Source organism: Rattus rattus, chromosome 2, assembly GCF_011064425.1.
Source record: "Rattus rattus isolate New Zealand chromosome 2, Rrattus_CSIRO_v1, whole genome shotgun sequence".
Lineage (NCBI taxonomy): Eukaryota > Metazoa > Chordata > Mammalia > Rodentia > Muridae > Rattus > Rattus rattus.
Genome location: NC_046155.1, coordinates 81,852,812 through 81,876,634, shown reverse-complemented (window position 1 = coordinate 81,876,634; position 23,823 = coordinate 81,852,812). Strand labels below are relative to the sequence as shown.

General features: G+C 38.3%; 1 protein-coding gene across 3 annotated transcripts in view; it reads left to right on the top strand.

Moving 5' to 3' along the window:
* Positions 1-23,823, top strand: part of Rexo5 (RNA exonuclease 5) — a 56,325-nt gene that overhangs the window by 7,846 nt on the left and 24,656 nt on the right. For 2 of the 3 annotated variants that reach the window (XR_004386850.1, XM_032892786.1), the window contains exons 5-10: positions 1,880-2,023; positions 12,539-12,627; positions 13,561-13,676; positions 17,047-17,185; positions 22,055-22,131; positions 22,848-22,962. Coding sequence is in view for 2 of the 3 variants with exons in the window: in XM_032892786.1 (XP_032748677.1) it covers positions 1,880-2,023; positions 12,539-12,627; positions 13,561-13,676; positions 17,047-17,185; positions 22,055-22,131; positions 22,848-22,962 (680 nt within the window). In the remaining variant the exon portion in view is untranslated. Of the gene's footprint in view, positions 1-1,879; positions 2,024-12,538; positions 12,628-13,560; positions 13,677-17,046; positions 17,186-17,334; positions 17,430-18,523; positions 18,627-22,054; positions 22,132-22,847; positions 22,963-23,823 lie in introns of all 3 variants that reach the window. The other variant, XM_032892785.1, reaches the window with a different exon arrangement.

Sequence of the window (23,823 nt, the reverse complement as noted above, 5' to 3'; positions counted from 1 at the left end):
TTGTGAACCACCATGTGGAACTGAATTGATGACCTTTGGAAGAACAGTCAGTGCTCTTAACCACTGAGCCATCTCTCCAACCCAATACCCCCTTCTTAATCAGTCTTTTTTTTTTTTTCTTTTTTCTTTTTTTCGGAGCTGGGGGCCGAACCCAGGGCCTTGCGCTTGCTAGGCAAGTGCTCTACCACTGAGCTAAATCCCCAACCCCCAATACCTACTACTTTTATCCATAGTTCTTATCCCTACTTGACATATGTTTATTCATTTATTGTTCATCTTTCCAATTTGAGCTTAAATTCCATACCAAATTTTGTTGGCTAGAATAATGCCATTGTGCAATGTACATTGTACAATAATGTCAATAAACACTCAAATATTTTTTGATTGAATTATTTTATATTTAACATTGTTTTGTATACTCTCCTAACTTTTTGGCCCTCTTAATACATAGGCTTTAGTTATAATATTTTTTTGCCAGTATTACTGTAGATCTTTGTCTAGTTTTTCTCTGCTCTGTTGTTCACAGGCATTGGAGGTTGATCAGGCACTCTTTATATTTTCTTGCTTCCCTTCTCGGGAGCTTTTATTGTCTTGATTATGTATTGAATGATGAACCAAAGTTCAGACTCTTGACCCTGCCACACAAATGGAGTATCATTTATTTCATCTCCACTCTCAACTTGACTCATAGATCTGATTCTTCACACTAAACCGTCACAGCCAATCCAAGTTTTTTGTATTCCTATCTAACTTAGAGTGCCCTCTACTACTGGGATAAACAGACTTTTGGGGCTGTGTGGACCAGATGTCTATCTTAGTCAAAAAGGAGGATGATTGAAGGATGCATGCTGCCTAAAATTCCATCTGCAAGCCAAGTGCCTGCAGTGAAGAACTAGCCTGGTTCATTTTCATGGCTTCCAACAGAGGAGGTTTTCAAAGTGGTTGGTTCTCTTTGTATTTTAGACACAAATCTTTAAAATTCTAGACACAAGCATATGTGATCAGGATTATTCCTATCGTCCCATTTCAGAATGCAGTCTCAAGGTCTGCCCATGTAACCTAGTCACTGATATTACCTGGCTTGGGGAATAGGCTGATGTTGCTTAAATAGAAAGCAGGAGATTTGAGTAAAGATAAAACAGACTGTTTGATATGGGCAGGCACCACTGGGTCTAACATACCATCTGTTTCAATTCTACCTTCTCAAGATTTGGCACTTTGTTTTCTTTCTTAAGTATCTTTGACCACTTCAGTCCTTAAGTATATTTTTCCTTTCTTTACCTTTTATAAAAAGCCCTATTGTTGTTAACCCATTCCGAATTAATTGTCTCTAATCTTGGTTTGGTCATGTTGCTTTCATTACTTCGACGGGGTCTTACTTTGTAGCCCAAGTTTGTTTTGAAGTTGAGAGCTTATTGGCTCCCTCCCAAACCAAATCACACAAGTGCCTCACCTTGTCTAGCTTCTCTTTGTGTTTTTATAACTATATGAAATCACACACCACACACACACACACACACACACACACACACACACACACACACACACACTACAAGTTGAAGCTAAGTCATACTATCTTTTTACCTTTACTGTATTTAACCTATATAGAGGCATGTCCTCTTAGGTTCTTATTATTGAGAAGTAGGTGTGTGTGTGTGTGTGTGTGTGTGTGTGTGTGTGTGTGTGTGTGTGTGGTGTGAGTCAGGCACCTTTATGCCAAAGCATGCACAGAAGTCAAAAGGAATGCTTTCTTCCACAGAGGGTTCCCAGAGAGAATTCAGATCACCAGGCTTATGCAGCAAGCACCTTTATCCACTGGGCCATCCTGCTGACCCACCTTGAGATTCTAATACACATTGCCATACCTTTGTTGTTTCAGGACCTTTAATTTCTGCCACTTTAAAATCCAGCATCGACCTACAGAATGACCCCATCATTCAAAAGTATGGCTATAAGAACGTGAGCTTGACCAGATGCCTTCTGACAAAAGAGGAAATGAAAACATTTCACTTTCCTTTACAAGGTATGCTTAAACTTACTTAATTTAATATCACTAACTTCATTTAAATACCTTTGTAAGAATTATTTTTTTTCTTGATGCTTTCGGGATAGTCCGTTTCATCTTGTAATTTGGAAATATTTTTAGTGTGGAATGTGTACTATGTTAAGAAAAGTGATGATTTTTAGATTGTGTATAAAGGTTATAAATATCAGTAAAATATTTAATGCAATATATTAAATGTCTCAGTTGATGCATGAGAACCATAATTAAGATCCCTTACACCAAGGCCGCTTGCTTATAATTGCAGTGCTCTGAAGTTGGATACAAGGGACCCCTACAGCAAGCTGGTTAGTCTGATTTGCCAAATTGGCAAGCTCAGGTCAAATGGAAAACCCAATATATAAAGTAGAGGGCAATCAAAGAGTACAACATATTCAAACTCTGGACGCCAGGCACATGTGCCCACAAACAGAAATATGAATACACACAGACAGAACCATACTTGTACATAGAAAATCAACATACTTCGTTACATCAAACCCTCATTGATTTTATTTTATTTTTATTTTTAAACGTTTTTAAAAAGATTTATGTATATGAGTACACTGTAGCTATCTTTTAGACCAGAGGGCATAGGTTCCCATTACAGATGGTTGTGAGCAATCATGTGGTTGCTGGGACTTGAACTCAGGACCTCTGGAAGAGCAATCAGTGCTCTTCACCACTGAGCCAGCTCTCTACCCCCTTAATTTTATTTTTGTATTGAAAAAGTTTTTTTCTATATAGTATATTCTGATCATGGTTTCCCCTTCCCCAACTCTTCTCAGATCCTACCCTCATATATATATATATATAACTCCATGTACTTTCTTTCCCCCTCTTTAATAACTAAACAAAACAAATAAGCAACAATAATATCAAAGAAAAACTCAAGAAATACACATATGCAAAAATTACATAAAATCACAAAACTAGAAACTATAATATATAAACAAAAGACCAGTAAGACAATAAATGCCCAAAGAAAGCACTGAGAGACAAAACAGATACAAAAATTCCTCTTTTTTACTTGTTTGTTTGTTGGTATTGACCGTCAACTCCTTAGCATAGGGCCTCCCTTTAAGTGTGGTTCACATAGCCAGCAAAATTACATTAGAGCATTAGAGAGAATTAAGTTTTCCTTTTCAAGCAGATGTCACTTGAAAATAGCTTCTTGGTTGGGGATGGGAGCCCTTGTCCCCTTACCCCTGTCAGCTCAGGGACCCCATCTAGTTTGAACCTGTGCATGCTGTCACAGTCTGAGTTCATATGTGTGTCAGTGAAGTTGTGTCTGGAAGACAGTTATTTGGAGTCATCCATCTCCTTTGGCTCTAACAATCTTTCTACTCCCTCTTCTGCACAGCTCCCTGATCCCTGAGGGGAAGGGTTTGATGAAGAATGTATTGAGAGTCATCGATCAGTGTTTTGTTGATTATTTTGTTGTTGTAATGTGGGTTTCATCCTCTTGATTTACTAGGTGAATTTGTTAGCTGAAATTTTTTATTTCTTGTGTTTTCTTGGACATGGTCAACATCTTCAGACTGAAATTTTCTTCTACTGCCTTCTACAGAGCTGGATTGGTAGGTAGAAACTGCTTAAATTTAGTTTTGTCCTGTTTTATGTTTTTTTCCCTCTATTGTCATTGATAATTTTTCTGGATATAGTTGTCTGGGCTGCTATCAGTAGTCTCTGAGTTCATAGAACATCCATCCCTCCAGGCCCTTCTGACTTTCAGAGTCTTTAGTTAGAAGTAAGGTGTTTGCCTTTATGTTACTTGGTCTTTTTCTTCTGCAGCTTGTAATATTCTGGTTTTGTTCTGTACATTTAGTATTTGATTACTGTGTGTTATGGGGAATTTTTTTCTAGCCTTGTCTATTTTATATTCTGTTTGCTTCTTGTATTTTGATAGGTACCAATTCTTTAGGTTGGGGAATTTTTCTTCTATCATTTGTTGAAGAAAATCTGTCTCTTTGAAGACAAAAACCTGAGTTTTTCTTTTCTGTGTCTTGTAATCTTTTGGTGAGCCTTACCTCTAAATTTTTTATTTCCAGCTTTTTTCAGTTTAGGTTTTCTTTAGTAATTCTGTTTCTTAAATTCTGCTTCTGTGTAATGGGAACTCATGTTGTAAGTTGTTTTCATTACTTCATTCCCTTGTTTATGTTTTTATAGACTTCACTAAGAAATTTATTCATATCCTCTTTATGGCCCTTGAACATATCCATAATTGGTATTTTAAAATCACTGTGCTTCACTGATACTAGATTTCTCAGTACCTACTGTGGCTCTGGTGGAAGCATATTGTCTTAACTGTTATTAATTATGGTTTTTGTGCTGGTTTCTAGGCATCTGGAGTTAGAGAGATTGAAGTGATTCTAAGTATCGATTCTATTTGGGTCTTTGTTTAGTGATTTCTCCATTCCTTGGTTTCTGTTGCCCTCTCTGAATCTTAGGAAAGTATTGCTGTCTGGTTCCTGGAAAAGAATGCTTTCATAGGTCAGTGAATTAAAGAGGAGAATAGAAATGCAGAGAAAAGACTGGAGGGACTATAGAAAAGAGCCAGGGAATTCTGTCCAAGAGGCAGGTCCCCATGGAATTGGAAGTAGATGGGAGAAGGGGCTTCTGCAAAGAGGTTGCAATAAGACAAAGTAATCTGGAAAATAGGAATGAAAGGGTTAGGGGTACCTTGGATCTGTACCAACAGCTGGAGTCTCCAGTAAATGAAGTTGAGGTGAGAGGAGAGGTGGCAAGCAAGTTGTTACAGGGCTGAAGGTGAGAATGGGTGAGATGGTAATGGAGGAAAGGAAGGATAGGAAGAATTGTCTGAGTCCCAGTCCAGAGTGACCACTGGGTGTCAGTGTTTCACAGCTGACACAGAGGAATGAGGATGAGCCAGCAAGGCAGACAAGAGAGGGGCTTCGCAGGGAGGCCCTTACTGCTTTTAAATCAAGCAGGTGTATAGTCCACAGTTTTGGTCAATTCTAGAACAAACTTTAGAAAAAAATACTTGATTTTATTTTCCCTACTTCCTTTAATTAGTGATAGTAGTGATGATTAAATGTCTGGGTGCTGTTATTTTTTTTTTTTTGTTTTTCTAGTGCTTGGGCTCAAACACATGGCTTTAGGCATATTAGACACATTTTAAGTAACTGTACTACACCCTTATTGCTAAATTTCCTTTTTTTAATAAAAAAAACTTGGATTGGTAAGATTGCTCAGCAGGTAAAGGAATGTAATTTTTAAATTGTAAACCTTTTAGACCTAAGGAGATAGCTTAGTTGGTACTGTAGTGTTTGTTTGCCATGCAAGCATAGAGACCCAAGTTTGGATCCCCAGTATCTAACAAAAAGCCAGGTGCAACAGCATGTGTTTGTTAATTCTAGCTCTGAAAAGGTATATACAGGCCAAGCCCTGGAACTTTCTGGACAACCAACATAGCCAAATCAGTATGCTTTGGGTTTAGTCAAGATCCTGTGTTGGAAAATAGATGCTGAATGAAGCTATTTGATATTATTCTCTAACTTCTGTGCATAAGTATACACAGGAACATATGCATATATAATGCTCTCACTAAGATTTATTTTCATGTGTATTAATGTTTTACCTCCACGTATGTCTGGGCAAGAGTGCCAGATCCTCTGGAACTAGAGTTACAGATTGTTGTGATCTGCCATGTGGGTGCTGGGAATTGCAATTGGATCCTCTGGAAGCGCAGCCAGTGTTCTGAACCACTGATCCACTTCTCCAGCCTTCCCCCGTCCCACTCTCTTCTTACTGTGGTATAAGTAATAGGACTGGGTATGTAACTTTGGTAGAGTACGTGCCTAGCACTTACAAAGCCCTGTCTTGATTTCCCAGTATTGCAAAAATTACATATACATACAAATATAAAATTAACATACCACACAGTTCACTCATTTATAAAGTTTAATTCAGTGTATTTAGTATGTTCATAGAGTTATATAATCATAACTACCAAATAATTATCTTAAAAGATAAACCAGAGGTATAATTTTTCTGTCTTGCCTTAGTTATTTTCCTCTTGCAGTGAAGAAACACCATGACCGAGGCAACTTATAAAAGAAAGCATTTAATTTGGGGCCTTAGAGTTCCAAGGGTTTAGTATATGACTGTTAAGGTAGGGAGCATGGTGGAAGGCAGGCATACTGCTGAACCAGTAGCTGAGAGCTTATATATATTGAGACAACAACCATGAAGAACACCAGCTGCAGCCTTCCTTTCCCCCTGCCCACACTTCCTGTGGATCCCACAGACATTCCTTTCTAATCCCCGCTCCTACTCTTCCTGTATCCCAGCCCCAACTCAAGCAAGTACCTGTTCAAACCCAAGGGCCACAGCTCCCAGGGCAAAAAGTAAGCTGAAGGCAGACCCACACCTTTCCTACTGCTATTGAGGTCAGTCCCCTGCCTCATCCCCAGCTCTGTAGCTGGAAAGTTTTCCTCTCTAACCCTATCACCAATGGATCACAAAGACTTTATCCTCCAACCTTCCTCCCCAAATTCATCCCAGTTACCCAATCTCCAGCACCTTTAGACATTCCCTGTGAACACACCAGCTGAACAGGTCAGGAAAACCAGGCAACACACAGCCATCACATTCTTCTAAAATCCAGAGAGGAAACAGAAGCCAAGGAACAAAATACCCACCCAACAATGATTCAGCGTCTAGACCTTTAATCATCACAAACAGATGTTAATAGGCCAGCGTAAAAACACAACAGTAGCTAGGGCAGCTTCTCTCCACCAGAGCCCAGCTATCCTACCACAGTAGGCCCTGAATATTCCAACATAGCTGAAGCACAAGAAAGACCTTAAAACAACATTTAGGAATATGATGGAGGTCATTAAAGAAGACTTGAGTAAATCCTTCAAAGAAATTCAGGAAAACAGCATAAGGAAGTAAATGAAAGTGGGAAAGACCTGAAAATGGGAAAATGATCAATAAAACCCAAACTGCAGGAATTCTAGAAATGAAAATTTTAGAAATTCGAACAGGAACTACAAAGGCATGCATCACCAACAGAATACTAGAAAGCAGAGAGAAAATCTCAGGTATAGAAAATATGATAGAAGAAACTGTTAAATCTATAAAACTTCTGACACAAACATCTAGGAAACCTGGTATACTATGGAAAGACCAAACCTAAGAATAATAGGTACAGAAAAAGAAGAAAGCTAGCTTAAAGGCCCAGAAAATGTTTTCAACAAAATTGTAGAAGAATTTTTCCTAATCTAAAATAGGAAATGCCTGTAAAGGTGCAAAAAGCATACGAAACCAAGTAGATTGGGCCAGAAAAGAAAGTTCCCATGCCACATGATAATCATTAATTATACATAACAAAGAACGAATATTAAAAGCTGCAAAGGAAAAGGGCCAAGTTAAATGTAAAGATAGACCTGTTAGAATTATACCTAACTCTCAATGGAGACTTTTAAAAGCCAAAAGGGTCTAGAAACATACATTACAGATTCTAAAAGACCACAGATGTTAGCCTAGACTACTATACCCAAGCAAACATTCAATCACCATAGAGAGAAAATAAGGTATTCTATGATAAAACCAAATCAGACAACATCTGTCTAAAAATCCAGCCTTACAGAGGGAGCTAGGAAAAATAACAACCCTCTAATCTAAAGAGGTTAACTTAATCCATGAAAATACAAGATGTAAAAACATAAGATATAAATAATCTCACACCAGCAAAATCAAAAGGAGGGAAACACACCCACCCACCCACCTCCACCAGGAACAACAACAACATAACAGTAATCAATAATCTTTGGTCTTTATCTCTCAATATCAGTGAATTCAGTTTCCCAATAAAGAGACACAAAATTAAAGAATGTGTGTAAAAACATAAAAAGATCCACCTTTTTGTTTTATACAAAAAACACACTTCAAAATCAAGAATAGTCATTACCTCAGGGTGAAGGGTTAGAAAAAGATATCCTAAGCAAATGGATATAAGAAGTGAGCTGGCATAACCATTCTACAATCTGACAAAATAGACTTCAAACCAGAACTAATCAAGAGATAGGACACTACATACTCTAAAGGAAAAATATACCAAGACGACATTTCAATTTTTAACATCTATGCCCCAACTACAAGGACACCTGAGTTTGTAAAAGATATACTACTACAACTTAAATTCCCTATCGACCCTCATAAACTGACAGTAGAAGACTTTAATATCCCACTCGCACCAGTGGGTAGCTCATCCAGTGAGTACTGGAGGTAACAGATGTTAGAAGCTGCCTTAGGGTTTCTGTTGGGATGCAGAGATACCATGACCAAAGCAACTTTTATAAAGGAAAACATTTAATGGGAGCTGGCTTAGAGTTTCAGAGTTTCAGTCCATTATCATCATGACATGTGCTTGAGGAGCTGAGAGTTCTACATCTTGATTTGCAGGCAGCAGCAGAACACTGCCAATTAGGCAGTAATTGAACATAGGAGACCTCAAAGGCCAACCTCACAATGACACGTTTTCTCCAATAAGACCAGAGGCTACTCTAACACAGCCATATATCCTAATAGTGCCACAACTTCCTGAGGGCCAGACATTCAAACACATGAGTCTGTGAGGGCCATATCTATTCAAACTACCGTATAGGACAGCTAAAGCAATTCTGAACAACGAAAGAGCTGTTGGAGATACTCCTGTCCCTGATTTCACGCTGTATTATAGTGCTGTTGTCATACAGACTGCACGATATTGACATAAAACAGACATGTTGACCGATGGAATTGAAGACCCAAACATACATTCAAACATATATGGACACCTTATTTTTTTTTTAATAAAGAAGCCAAGACTATGCAATGAAAAATAGATACTTTCTAGTATCTTCAATAAATGGTGCTGGTCAAACTGGCTCTGTGTAAAAGAATGCAAATAGATCCATACCTATCACCCTGCACAAAACTCAAGTCCAAGTGGATCAAAGACCTCAACATAAAATCAGATACACTCAACTTGATAGAAGAGAAAGAGGGGAATAGACTTGAACACATTAGCATAGTAGATGATTTCTGAACAAAAACCCATTAGCATAAGCATTAAGATCAACAATCAATAAATGGGGCCTTTTGAAATTTGAAAAGCTTCTGTTAACATCAATCCGACAAAGAGGCACTCTACAGAATGGGAGAATTTTATCAACTCCATATCCAATACAGATCTAATATCCAAAATATATAAAGAACTCAAGAAGCAAGATATCAAAAAACAAAATAGTCCAGTTTAAAAAAACAGGATATAGAACTAAACAGAATTCTCCATAGAGGAATTTCAGATGGCTGTGCAACAAATGTTGAACATTCTTACCATCAGGGGAATGCAAACTAAAACTACTTTGAGATTCCATCTTAACATCTGTCAGGTCAGTAACACACATCCTGCTGGTGGGTATGTAGAATAAAGGGAGCACTTACCCATTGGTGGTGGGAGTGTAAACTTGTACAGCCACTTATGGAAATCAGTATGGGGGTTCCTCATGATCTATGTCAAGATTCCACTATAGTATTTGGGCATATACACAAAGGATACACTATTCTGGATAGAACTAGAAGAAATTCTGAGGGAGGTAACACAGGCCCAGACAGAGAAGTATGGTACATACTCACTTGTAAGGAAATACTAGCTATATATAAATAATGACCATGCCACAGTTCATAGACCTAGAGACGTTAGGTTAAGAGAAGGGATCTAGATGGTCTCCTGGGAGGGAGAAATAAAATAGATTTTACAGGTGAACTGAAAGGCAGGTGAAGATGTAGTGGAGGGAAAGAGTGCAGGGAGAGACTGTTGGATTTAGGGTGCATTTGGGAGTTGGTGTGGAAACCTAGTGCAGTGGAAACTTCCTGGAATCTATGAAGGTGATTCTCATGATGACCCCTAATAAAAGAGGATGCAGAGTCTCAAGTTTCCTTCTCTTGAAACCAGGCGTGTTTTCCAGTGGCAGGACTAGGTTACATTCAGTTGTTTTGTTTTCCAAAGGGGTCCCATGAAAGTCTCTAAACAACCCATGGTGTATGCTAAGACAACAGATTACTTTCTGCAAATGACAGCAGGGCCCTATTTCTGAGGACAATACCCACATGGAGAAGTCAAGCTGGTGCCTATATGGAGTTTTCACCCTGTGTTCTAGTCTCTGGGTTGCTTTTCAGGCTGCTGAAAGAAATATGCACACCAACCCAACCACAAAACCTTTGGCCTACAACGTATTCTACCTACAAAATGTGCTAGGGCAGTAGTGACACAGAACTTGTAGGAGCAGCCAACCAATGTCTAATCTAACCCAAGGCCACTCTGTGAGAAGAACCCATCCTCAACACTGCTTGGGGAACCAAGAACCAGAGACTAGATAGCCCAGAAGGTAAAACCAAACATTATTGGTCTTTAAAAAAAATGATTTCTAATGATACTCTGCTATACCCATATGTCAGTGCCCTTATCCAGTCATTATTAGAGAGGCTTTCTCCAGCAGCAGATAGGACCAGTTTCAGAGACCTACAGCCAGACATCATGCAGAGAGACAGTCCAAATTTGAGGTCAGGGAAGCCCAAGGAGAGGAGGCAGAAAGATTGTTAAGAATCAGAGGGCACCAGAGAATAATAAGGCCCTCTGCTGAATCAACTAAGCAAGCACATATGAGCTCACAGAGACTGAAGCAGCAACCACAAGGCTTACACCAGGTCTCTGTACATATATTGTAGCTATTAACTTAGTATTTTTATGGGACTCCTGGCTGAGAAGGAGGGGGGCCTTGACTCTGTGCCTGCTTGTTGGGACTCTTTTCCTTCTGTTGATTTGCCATGTCCAATGTCAATATGAAAGTTTTCCTTTCATCTTACTATATTTTATTTGGTCATGTTTGATTATCTCTTTGAAACCTATTCTTTTCTAATGAGAGACAGAAAGGGAGTAGATTGGGAGGTGGGGTATAGTACCAGCAATTTAAGCCTATCCCCTACTAACTTACAAATAAATGAGACTCAGACTATAGTTACTTTATTTGGCCTTGACAATTACTGGGGGTGGGGGTTTCCACCCCTAATCTACTCCTCTAACTGCTGGCCTGGCTACCTCCCCAGCAGTGTACTCCAGATTCTTGCTGTTTCTCCTGGCCATGTGCTAATCTTTCTCCTCCTCTTCTCCTCTCTCTACTGGAACTCCAAACTCACCTACCTCTAATATCTGTAACCAATTTTATTTGACCAGTAGTTTTAAACCAAGCAACAAGGTTTCCATAACAAAAGCTTGTAAACATGAGAATTCACTCATAAGCCTAGACCTTCCCTTCAGGTATAGAATTTAGCATTACAATACATAAAACAGCAGACCAAACCTCAAAAGAGGGGAGATGGGGACAAACTGGGAGAAGTGGGGAGGGGGCTATAATTAGGATATATTATATGAGAAAATCCATTTTCAATAAGACTAAATAAAATGAAAGAATATGAGCATCTTACCAGTGGCCACACTTCTGAAGAAAATGTCTCTTCTTCCCCTAGCAACTATTAACTGCCTGTAGATCTTCAGGAAGATCTTTTACTCTTTTAGTCATTTTAATTTTAATTCATTGGAAATCTCTGGGTATTAGGAAGTAGAAAATGGTCCAGAGGTTTCAAACTCTTCTTTAATTCTGTCAAATAAAATCTACATGCTACTTTCACTGCTTCATCAACTGTGTAAAAGTAGAAATCTTTAATGGCTCCAATGTTTTGGACCCCTGGGCTGTATATGCCTAGTTGTTGACTTAGTGTATATAATAGAGTTCCCAGAACCTGTATTGAACCTCTAGAGGGAATTTTGAGGTTCTGATTCTAAGAAATTGAAGAACATTTCTGAATAGTGACTTCAGGAAAATCTCAGGGATAGAGTTAGATATAAGGGAAAAGTTGCTCAGATTCCTGCCTGCTATAGTCTTTTTAGATGTGGATTTCACTAGAGTGAAATAATTCCTATTTTCACTTGCTTTATTTAGGAAAAAATATGCCACATGGAGTCATTTGCACATGTTAGTCTTTTTATCCTAGTATCTACATGGGGAGTGTCCAATAGCTTTGGATTTAATTCTCATAAGAAGAAAGAATTTTTGCTAGGTAACAAGGAATTCCAGGCCCCAGGCCCGGTCCTCCAAAACAGCGACCTACAATAGTTACTCAGTATAACAATGAATGAATGAATGAATGAATGAATGAATGAATGAATGAATGAATGAAGAACGAAAACAGCAACCTACAGTATTTACTCAATGTAACAATGAATGAATGAATGAATGAATGAATGAATGATGAACAAACGAAAACTTTCAAGAGAGGTTGCTTCTTATTTAGTCTTTATAATTCAAGTAACACAGAGAATGTTCCCAGTGCATATGTTATTTCAGTTTGTCTGGATGAATCTCCAAAGTGATATTTATTATCTCCAGTAAATGGCATCAATAAATATTTACTTCCTTTTCTTCCTAGGGTCTCCTAACTGTGAAAACTTTATCCTTCCCAAGTATAGTGGTTTCATAACAGATAGCAGTCCCCTCTTTGGACTTGACTGTGAAGTGGTAGGTAATGCTTTTGATCTTTTTTAGAGCATTTTCCAACAATAGTGTAAGATGATTTCTTGAATTCAGTGCACCAGTGAACCCGTGCCTTTCAGTTCCAGCTTTTAGTTTAAGTATCTGAAAGTAGGCCTTTTTAAACACTTGGCTCTGTATTCCAAATGAAAAATTGGTTTTAAGTTTTCTAAGTAGTTCCTGTATTTAGTAAAAAAAAATTATTATCAGAAAAGACTGATTTTTTTGAACAAATGTTCTGTACTATGACAGCTATAAAGACTCTGCCTTAATTACAATTGACCTAGATTTTGCACATTGAAGATTAGAAATAGGATTTCCCTGATAATTTAGTAACTCTTCCAAAAACAAGTACATCCTTTTCCTATAGTGCTGGCAAATAGTTCCTTAATCCTTGTTAGTTTGTATCCTGATCCTCCCTGGTGGTAGCTGTCACTTAACCCCTTTGCTCAGTTTATTCCCCTATGAGGTAGGTAATAATTAAGACTGGTCTATAATGTAGAGAGTGATTAGTATAAGTAATGCTTCTTAGCCATAATGGTGGGTATACATAGTTTATAGATGATAGGCACATTATGATTGATATTTTTATCTCCATTAAAATAAACTAAAACAGGATCTCAAGTTGACTTTGATCTTGTCTTAGCTTCCCTGGCCTTTCATTTTCCTCAAAAATAAAAAAAATAAAAAATAAATTTAAAAATTCCAGAGCAATTGTATTGCATTGCTTTCATTAATCATAATGTTCACCAAATACCCTAGCTTCAGTTTCATTCATACTGGATCCTGTACTAAGCAAACATCTTTGCAGCTGCTGGCAGGGATCCTTGTAGCTGAGAGTAGGTGGTAGCTGATACAGTGAATAGAACAGGGGAAGCAATGACTGTGGTTCAGTAGCCTGAATATATTTTTGTCTTCTAGTGCCTTACATCCATGGGGAAAGAACTAACACGCATCTCACTGGTTGCTGAGGGAGGCTACTGTCTTATGGATGAACTTGTCAAGCCTGATTTCAAGATTCTGGACTACCTTACTAGGTATTCTTTACCTCATCTGACTGGTTATTCCTATAGCTATCATTCCAGAATAGAATATGACTTAACAGGAATTGCCTGCAACGTCTGCTACTTGAGTTTTATCTCTTATTTTCAAATAAACAGCTGCTGAAATCGTATTGTCAGTGCATAATACTTTTACCCTTGTTCTTCACTTTTACTGTGATATGTCAGCAGAATATTATCTGTATTATCTTAGAGTCTTGCAGTTGTATTTGTTTCTTAGCAACTGCCACATAGCTAGAGAAGTGGTTTTGTGTTCCAGCAACATCTTTTTTGAATATCTACATACAATGATCTATCTTGACTCCCCAAATAAACATTTTTTATGACAGAAATTTGAAGCCCTAAATTTTAGTCTGCACCCCCACCCCCTTAAGTCAGGGTCTCACTATCTAGCCTGACTTGGCACTTGCTATCTACACTGATCTGGCCTTTAATACACAGAGATCCACCTGCTTCTGCCACCCAAGTGCTGGGGTTAGTCTTGTGCCATCACACCTCGCCAATTTTATTTTAATTTATTTTTTCAAGGATTAGTATACAATGTCAGACGTACACAGTGGCTGGACAAAGAGAAGAACAGTGAATCGTAACCATTTTGTTGGCTAAAGCTATGCCCAGGCACTCACGTTTTACTTAGGTGTAGAGAGACCTAATGCCAATGATAAAGGCTGTTCTAGTAGCAGACCTGATAGTTGAATTGTTTTTCTAGAAAATAGTCATATGCAGCAGAAAGATAAGTAAAAGCAGCTTTGTCATAGTATTATACAAAAGATGAAAATATAAATGTCTTTTTCAAAGACAATGCAAATATCAGTTAGAGGATTAGTTTTTTAAACTGCAAAATAGGATACTCTTACCTTTTAAAGGGATATGCTAAAATTCATTTATTGACACACAGATATAATCACAAAACAGCACATATGAAATATATCTATAAATGTCTACATACCAAAAGTATGGGAGGGGCTGAGCAGTGGTGGCACACACTGTTAATCCCAGCATTTGAGAGGCAGATGCAGAAGCAGATAGAACTTTGTGAGTTCAAGGCCAGCTCATTCTACAGAGTGAGGTCCAGGACAGCCAAGGCTACACAGAGAAACCCAGTCTTAAAAGAAAAGAAAGTGGATACTTATTAAAATATAAAAAATTATAATCTTTGGATTATAAAACTATAGCTATTTTATTATTTTTTATTGTTTACTTTTGTAATTATATATTTTTAAAATTTATTTATTTTGGTATATGAGTGTTCTATCCACATGTACACCTACATGCCAGAAGAACACATTAGGTTACATTACCGATAGTTGCGAGCCACTATGTATTTGTTGGGAATTGAACTCAAGAACGGCTGTTTCTCATGTCTGGAATTAGGGTTTTATTAGGTGGTCTGTGGCTCTTGGAGAAGGCACCTTTAGCCTAGACGAGAAAAGTTATATTTATACATTAAATGTCATGCATTATAGGTTTGTTTGTTTACATAGTTAATAGGATGATTCCTTTTTGGCCATCCATATTGTTGTTTTACCTACTTCCCGCCTTCTTGTGTATTTACCTCCCTCCCTCTCTAAGGAGCCTGCACACACCTCTTATTAGCCTGATCAGATTACTTGAACCTACTTTCTATTGTTCCCCAACCCTGCCATCCTGGCAATGCCCCTGTTTTACTTTCCTGGTTTCTCTGGTTACTACAGGCTGTGTATTCACATCTGAAGATTTGGAGCTAGGAGCTTCCAATACAAGGGGGTAGGCCACATTTGTGTTTCTGGGTCTGGATTACCTCATTCAATATCATCTTTGCTAATTCCAACCACTTATCTGCAGAGTTCATGGTTTTATTTTTCTTTACAGTGAATAGTATTCTGTAGTATTCGCCCGATATAATTGTCTGGGAGGCTTACTGCTGACTAAGCTCCCCACTTCTAGTTCTTTCTGAACTTTGGCTGTCTAGTTCAACTCAGCTTTTCTGGCCCAAACTCTTCTCTAAGCTGACTGATTTAAACTGGCTTCTCTAAACTTCCAACTGAATTATTATTCTTGGCCTCAAACTAACTCTACAATCTGTTCTAATCTTCTCGCTCATTCTCATTCTCTGGCTCGTTCTGTCTTGAATTGTATTCTGTCTCTATAAAAATTTCCTGTAAAACTGCCTCCTCTCCTTCTGGTCTGCTTTCTTAAGTTGCCTCTTTTTCCTGTCTGTTCTTGTGAAAGTTGGGCATATCCTCTCTCTTTTTCATTTTGTCAAATCTTTCTCTGATTCACCACTTTGTCTATCGATTAGATCGCACTTTAAAACATGGCTGCCTCCTTTTATAAACTAACCTTACTTACATTGTTTGGAATTGAAAGTGTGTACTAAGGACATGTCTACATTCTAGCCAGATCACAAAAACCTAGGTTCTTGCCAGATTAACCATGTTGCTGGATTAAAATTTCTCCCTATATAGTATATGTATACCACATTTTCCTTATCCATTCTCTCTTTGTTAGTACTTGGGCATTTAAATTGATTCCATTTCTGAGCTATTGTGAATATAGCAGCAATGAATATAACTGAGCAAATTATCTGTGGAGTTAGATGTCAAGTCCTTTGGGCATACTCCAAGGAGTATGGAGAATTTATTTTTGGCTTTTTGAGAATTCTCCACACTGACTTCAATAGCTGCAGCAGTTTGCAGTCTCACCAAGAGTGAATGGGGGTTCCCTTTCCTCTCATCCCCTCCAGCATTTGTTGTCTGTTGTTCACCTTTGCTATTTCGACTGAGGTAAGATGAAATCTCAGCTATTTTGATTTGTATTTTCCTAAATACAAAGGCAGATGAACATTTTTCAAGGTGTTTCTTTGCCATTAGATTAATTAGTTCTTCTGAGAACTCTGTATTGAGGTCACAGTCCCCCTTTTTTTCTTTTCAAAATGGGTATTTGTTTTGTTTTTTTACTCTGTTTTTTGAGTTCTTTATATATTCTGGATATTAAACCTTTGTCAGATATATAGATGGCGAAAATTCTCTCTTATTCTATGGGCTTCCTCTTTACCTGTTTGTTTTGACTCTGCAGAAACTTTTAGGTTTTATGAAGGCCAATTTGCCAGTTGTTGGCATACATTTGTCTTGGGCAAATGGAGCCTATTTAGTAAGTCCTTTCTTACACCTACATCAAGTAGAATGCTGTCCATATTTTTCCTCTGTTTAATGATTCATTTTTTTTTAGAATTTCCTCTGGTTATTTAGATATGGTTTTTTATGTGTTATTATGTTTTATGTGTTTAATATGTGTTGTTAAGTATAATATTTTCTTGGAGAAAAGTTAATATTTTAGTTTGTCTATTTCTCTCTTTTATTAAAAGTTTTTCAGGAATCACAAAGGAGATTCTTAACCCAGTGACAACCAAACTCAAAGATGTACAGAAGCTGTTAAGAGAACTGCTTCCTCCTGATGCTGTGTTAGTGGGCCATTGCCTAGACTTGGATCTCAGAGTATTAAAAGTGTGTATCTGCTTTAAGATTTTATTCTGTAGTCCAAAAGCATGTTCCATTCACCTAAGATGTAAAGACTTAGGCTCTTTACTCCCATCTATGCTCCCTATTTATTCCATTAGCATAAGATACATTCATTCATTCTCTTTCTTCCTCAGATAATACATCCATATGTTATTGATACCTCATTGCTTTATATTGGAAAGCAAGGCAGAAGATTTAAGCTAACATTTTTAGCCAAAGTTATTTTGGGGTAGGTTTATGTATGTTATAATGTTGTCCTGATAATTGCATGTAAGTTAATATATATTATCCAATTGAGTCTCTGTTGTCTCTCTTAATTTATAAACATTACTCCCTCCAGTTCTAACAAAATGAAGAAATAAAGGGAATATGTTGAACCTCACAAAGTGAGCATGTAATCCCAGCTATCTTGAAGGCTAGACCAAGATTCCCAAGTTCAAGAATTTCCAGGTCTATAGAGTGAGTTCAAGGCCTGCTCAAGCAACTTAGTGAGACCCTGTCTAAAAATTAAAGTTTAAAAACAGATGCCGTTTGGGTGGCAGTATGACTCAGTGGATAAAGGCATTTGCTGCCAAGCCGCATGGGAGAACTGACTCCCATAAGTTGTCTTCTTCCTATACCCCAACCAAACACATTGTACATGTGTGAAACATTTTAAAGGAAATAGAACATTTGCCTATCATGTGTCAGGCCTTAGGTTTAGTCCCCAGTATCAGAGAATTTCAAATACAGCATAATTATTATCTCTTATAGTTTTGAAACATGTAAGTACATGTTCATTACAAGATGGTTCAAAATGGAAAGAAGAAAAATGGTAGGGAACTGGTTAAATTACAGTTATTTGTGTTATTGTTCAAATGACTGAGATGGATCTGTGTATGCTAATGTGGAAAGCCCTAAGATATTACTTAGAATAAAATAGAGTTGCTGAATAGGATATATATATATATAGATAGATATAGATATTAAGATTTTTTTATAACAACCAAGGAGATACTTAAATGTATAGATACTTGTATATGAAATAATAAACATCTGGAAGGAAACTAACTGTAGATACATCTTAGAATGGCTTAGGCTAGAGACTTCATTGGCTAATCTTTGATTCATGTAGTCCACTTCCTGTGATCAAAGCCATTCCTGGTTGTTCTAGATGCCCAGTACCTCTGTTAAGGACTGGCAATTGAGTAGAAAAAAAAGGAATCTTGATTGTTTTGATGCAAATCTAATTGTTATAATGGTGAAACTTCACAAACTACATTTAAAAGAAATAACCATTTAAAAATATTCCTAGATACATAACATTTCATCTTCACTTTTTAGGAAGGATATTCAGTGTCCTAACAAGCTTGGCCATGATGGCATAGAAGATGCTAGAACAGCTCTTGAGCTGGTTCAGTATTTTCTTAAGTATGGGCCAAAGAAGGTTAGTATCTTTGACCAGTACCTTTGGCTTGCTTAATATTACAAAACTGATAGATCATTATTTCTGCTGTTAACCTTTTTTTACAGACCTAGTGATGTGATTAAGTTTAGTGTCTTAGTTAGGGTTTTACTGCTGTGAACAGACACCATGACCAAGGCCACTTTTATAAGGACAACATTTAACTGGGGCTGACTTACAGGCTCAGAGGTTCAGTCCAGTATCATCAAGGTGGGAGCATGGCAGCCTCCAGGCAGGCATGGTGCATGGGACACTGAGAGTTCCACATCTTCATCTGAAGGCTGCTAGCAGAAGACTGACTTCCAGGCAGCTAGGATGAGAGTCTTAAAGCCCATGCCCACAGTGACACACTTCCTCCAACAGAGCCACACCTTCAAATAGTGTAACTCCTTGGGCCAAACATATGCAAAGCACCACAGTTAGAATTAAGACCCATACCACTAACATAATGTACTAAGTCTATACAGCCTCTGAAGTTGGGCTTATCTATTTTTAAAAGTATGCTATACAGTATTTAGTTATATAAACTGGCAGTTACTGAACAACTGGTTTCTAAATCTTTAAAATGAAAATATATAGTTTGCTGGGTTAGTATTGAGGCAGATAACTATTATACAGCTCTTAATACAGAGCATTGGATATACTGAGTACTGTGTTGGTGATGGTGATCATCAAACTGATGCTGTGTATGATAATTATTGTGCTCTCTTGGAATAGGCACACATCCCATTGAGCAGCAATTCAGAGAATATAGATTTGAAAAGGACAGTTTGTGAAAGACTGTAAAATTATTTTTCTTGTTGGTGTTGTTGGTGGTTTTCTTGAGATACTGTTTGTAGGGATAACAAACAGTAAAGGTTGTCTTTGAATTGGCAAAGAGTTGAGTACAGGCTGTACTGTGGTATTGTTATTTTTATGAAGCATTACATATCTCTCTGTCATCTTCTGATTGGTCAATAAAGAGCTGATCAGCCAATTAGCTGGGCACTAGAGAATAGGGTGGGACTTCTGATCCCAGCCAGGGGTCCCAGGTACAGACAGAGGTAGGAGGAAAACCATGAAAAAGGAGAGGAGAGGTGGCCATGAAGCAGAAGGTCCAAGAAGAGTCATGAGGAGCAGGTTACCAAGAGGGTTGCTGTGAGGGCACACATGGGAAAGAGCAAACCAGGGCAAGGCTCAATTGTTAAGTTACACAGGGCCTGTTGCTGGGAGATAAATAGCTCAGAGGGTTAGAATGGCTCAGACCTTGCCCAGCTCAGGCTTACAGCTTATTGATGGAAAACACCAGGTCTCTGTGTCAGTTATTCTAGAATGAGCTAAAGAAGGCATAGAAACACCCCGTGGTTATATAGTAACAAAAGGATGTAGCAGCACCCCCCTCCCAAATTACCACTACAAGTGTCTTACTGTATTCTCTAGCTGGACTGTAACTTAATATGTGTGTATAGCCCAGACTGGCTTCAAATTTATAGTGATCCTACTATAAGTACTAGTATTAAAGTACCTGTAGGGACAAAATATGGGGGACATAATTTTGATCAAAGGTAAGCTGCAGGAGCAAGGTAAAGATAGAATCAGGTAACAGTACAGCCTTATCTCTCTGGAGACTGAGCCAGATAGACCCTTTCTTTAGAAGAAAATGAAAAGGGAAAGAGAGTAAGGAAGGAAAATAAGCAATATAAGAGGAACAGCAGGACCTAGTTGTCATGCCAAAATGACACTGAGTATTAAAGAAGGTTGGGATGAACGTGAGGATAGAGTTGGATGGAGCTAGGGACTATGAAAACTCTGATGGCTGGAGTTCAATTTTCACATTTCTTGGCTGTCTGAAGCCCTTGCCACCTCTGGTAGTTCCTCTGTGATAAGAAGTCCTGTTCTCCCCTCTGGGCCTGTCTTTGGATGATTGAATTACAGACATTCATTCTGAGAGCAGTACTTCACAGGAGAGAGTCACAGATGATAGTAACACCTCTGTGTGTTCTTCCAACTTTGGGGTTGTGAATGATGGTCATACCCCTATATAATTCTTCCAATGCCCGGTGGGCTGCTTGGAGTTCTAGTTGTTTATGAGGATACTGCACAAGGTTCTGTCACAAAATTTCCCTGATCATTATAGTTCCTACTGCTTTGTCCAAGGTGGAGTTACTTAGAGTTTGTCTCGACTTCAGACTCACCACACTACTGCTGTTCTCTCCATGGTCTGTGTAGCTTGGAGTCTGTTGTTCTAGTCCAGATACTACTCCGTGTTCCAAGCTCTGCCCTGTGCTCTTCCTAACATCTTGATGGGCAATGGCAGTGGTAGGAGAATGAGGGGTGTGGTGGAGTTCCTGAGATATGGGCCTCTTACCCCTCTAGAGCTGTCTGTGGGCTGCTGAGGCACTGACCAATGCTGATGGGTAAAGGAAAACTGAGCTTGGCCTTTTCCAGCTCTCTCCTATTGTCCAGCTTTCTGATCATTTGCTTCTACAGGTAATTGTATTCACAATAAGTTCTTCCTAGAGCCAGTGATCCATGACCTGCCTACCAGTCATGGTGAACTGCCTCTGCCTCCCAATGTGCCAGCTCCTGTTCGAGCACCTGACTAAACCGAACCTCCTTCATTCTTTATGAATGGTTGTGACTTTTCTAGCAGATTTTACTAGTACACATGTGCTAGTAAATCAGAGCAACTCAGCAGTGGCTCCTCTGGAAATGGTAGGACACAGGGAGACTCTAAATAGTTTGGTGATTTGTTTGCTGAGTCTTGTCATTTAGATTTATTTTATGTTTATGAGTGTTTTTGCCTTCATTGATATCTGTGCACCATGTGCATATCTGGTGACTATGTAGGCCAGAAGAGGGTGTGGGATCCCCTGGAATTGGAGTTAGAGATGGTTGTGAGCCACCATGTGGATGCTATGCACTGAACCCAGGTTCTCCATAAGAACAATAAGTGATTTTAACCATTGAGCCATCTGTTGAACCCCCAAATAGATTATTTTTAAAAAATTATATCTCACTTTCCAAGTAGACCTCCCTCTTTATAAATAAGCATCAGACTTAGCAGTTTTCTATTAATGTACTGACTTTTGATGTTGCTGTAAAGCCATTGTTTTTCATTTCTAAAAAGTTGCGCATTTTCAGAGAAATACATTTTTAGGGACTGAGTAAGGAATGATGATGAGCTAAAATTGCCTTTACTTTTCACTCCACCTTTCTTGGCTCTTTAAACTATGTTAGTAGCTGGTGACAGATTGCTGTTCTTGGCTAAGCAGCCATAAACCATCTAATACCTTTGAAGCCAGCTTGTACTTAAGGCAGTGGCATAGTCACAGTTCTAAAGAAGCAGAGAATATCACTTAAGTGGAGTTTTTCACCTCAAATGCTGTATAAAAACTTAAGGTGATTCCTAACATTTTATTTTCTTATAGATTGCAGAGTTCAATCTGGAAGCACTAGCAGCCAATCAAGAGCAAGGAAACAAGGAAGGAGCTACACACATGAGGAGGTACTTTCCATTTAAAACAAGAGCAAAGGAAAATGGAGGATATACTTTCTAGTTTTATGAATATGATCAATATCTAAAATTATATTTTTATTAAAAAAAGAACACAGAGATAATTGAACTAAGTATTATTAGAAAAGATGATAGAACCTTTAATCCCAGCACTCAGGAGTCAGAGGCACACAGATCTCTGTGAGTTCAAGGGCAGCCTGATTTATTTAGTGAGTTCCAGGACAGCCAGAGCTATGCTGAGAAACCTTGGTTGGGGGGGGGGGGGGTGGCAAATGAAGAAAATGTTAGATTTGTTGGTATTTTTACATTAAAAGATTCAGCCTTTGGTGCATTGCCCAGATTGGAGAAGCACAAACATACGTGCTCAAAAAAGGTACAATTTCAAAGCATAGTGAGTGTCAGATCCTTAGACTGTTGCTTAAATCTTGAGAGAAAGCTTTAGGTATATTCCTAAGAGGAGAGGAAATTAGGATAACATCTTCTAATTAAATTTTCTACAGTGACGAAAATATACTAGATAGTGCAACCACCAATCATCTGTGACTAAAGCAGCTGATTGACTGAGCTTTTAAAATTTTTATAGCTAAATATTGCTAGTGACTACAACAGTGGACAGAAGTGTAGGCTCAAAAGTTAACTATCAAAAGTTAACTATCAAGTCAGGATCTAAAAAGTGACTATTCTTAATCTCCTTTACTTCTTTGCAGTGTTTTAGAATGCCTGGACTCAATGGGGCAGAAACTCCTTTTCTTGACACAGGATATAGATGAGCTTTCTTCTTACAGAAACTGTCAAACTGTTAAGTGCTCTTCAAATAAAGAGGTGAGTGACCTATTGTACCTTTGTAGCATGTACTCAGAAGGGGACTTTTATACATGCAGCACTTTAAGCAGTCCGTGGATGTGCCAGGAACTTTGCACCAGTAACGCTGGCTAACATGAGCGAGTCTGACTTCTGTCTCAAATCTTTCTTGGAGCACTGTTAAGTCAGTTACCTCTTAGGAGCAGACCTGCCAGCTGTCAGCATCTGCTTCAGAGACCAGCAGGCCTGGCCTTGCACACCACTTAGACTTACGTTTCCAGTATATGGAGATACTTGTTTTGGAGCCTGGCTGTGTCTTTTTATATTTTGTCTGTTGTTGTTCTATATGCAATATGGGTATCGACATTCATTTGTTTTCCCTACCCTCCCAGCCCTGGGATTAGAAGTGTGCTGACATTTCTGGCTTTTATGTGAGGTAAAACTAGGTCCTTGTGGTTGCTCAGCAAGATGTTGACCCTCCCTGAAATATTATTTTGCTCTTTTGATATAATAGTTTTCTTTTCCTTTTATTTTTTGGAGGTGGGGTGTTATGTTTATCGGTATTTTACCTACATGTATGACCGTGCATCTCTGCCTGGTGCCTGTGAATCCTAGAAGAGGGTATCAGTTCTTAAGAGATTGGAGTCACAGACAGTGTTGGACTCTCATATGGGTGCTGGGAATTGAACCTAGGGTGTCTGGAGGAACAGCCAATGAGTGGTGTTAACAACTAAGCCACCATTTTAGCCCCATAGTTGTTTTTGTTAACTTAAAGTTCTTTTTGAGAATTTCATCTCTGAAAACTGTGTTTCTGTCTAGCCTTCAACCTATTCCAATTCCCTCATCAAATTAATAACCTCTTTATTTAATATTTTTATATAT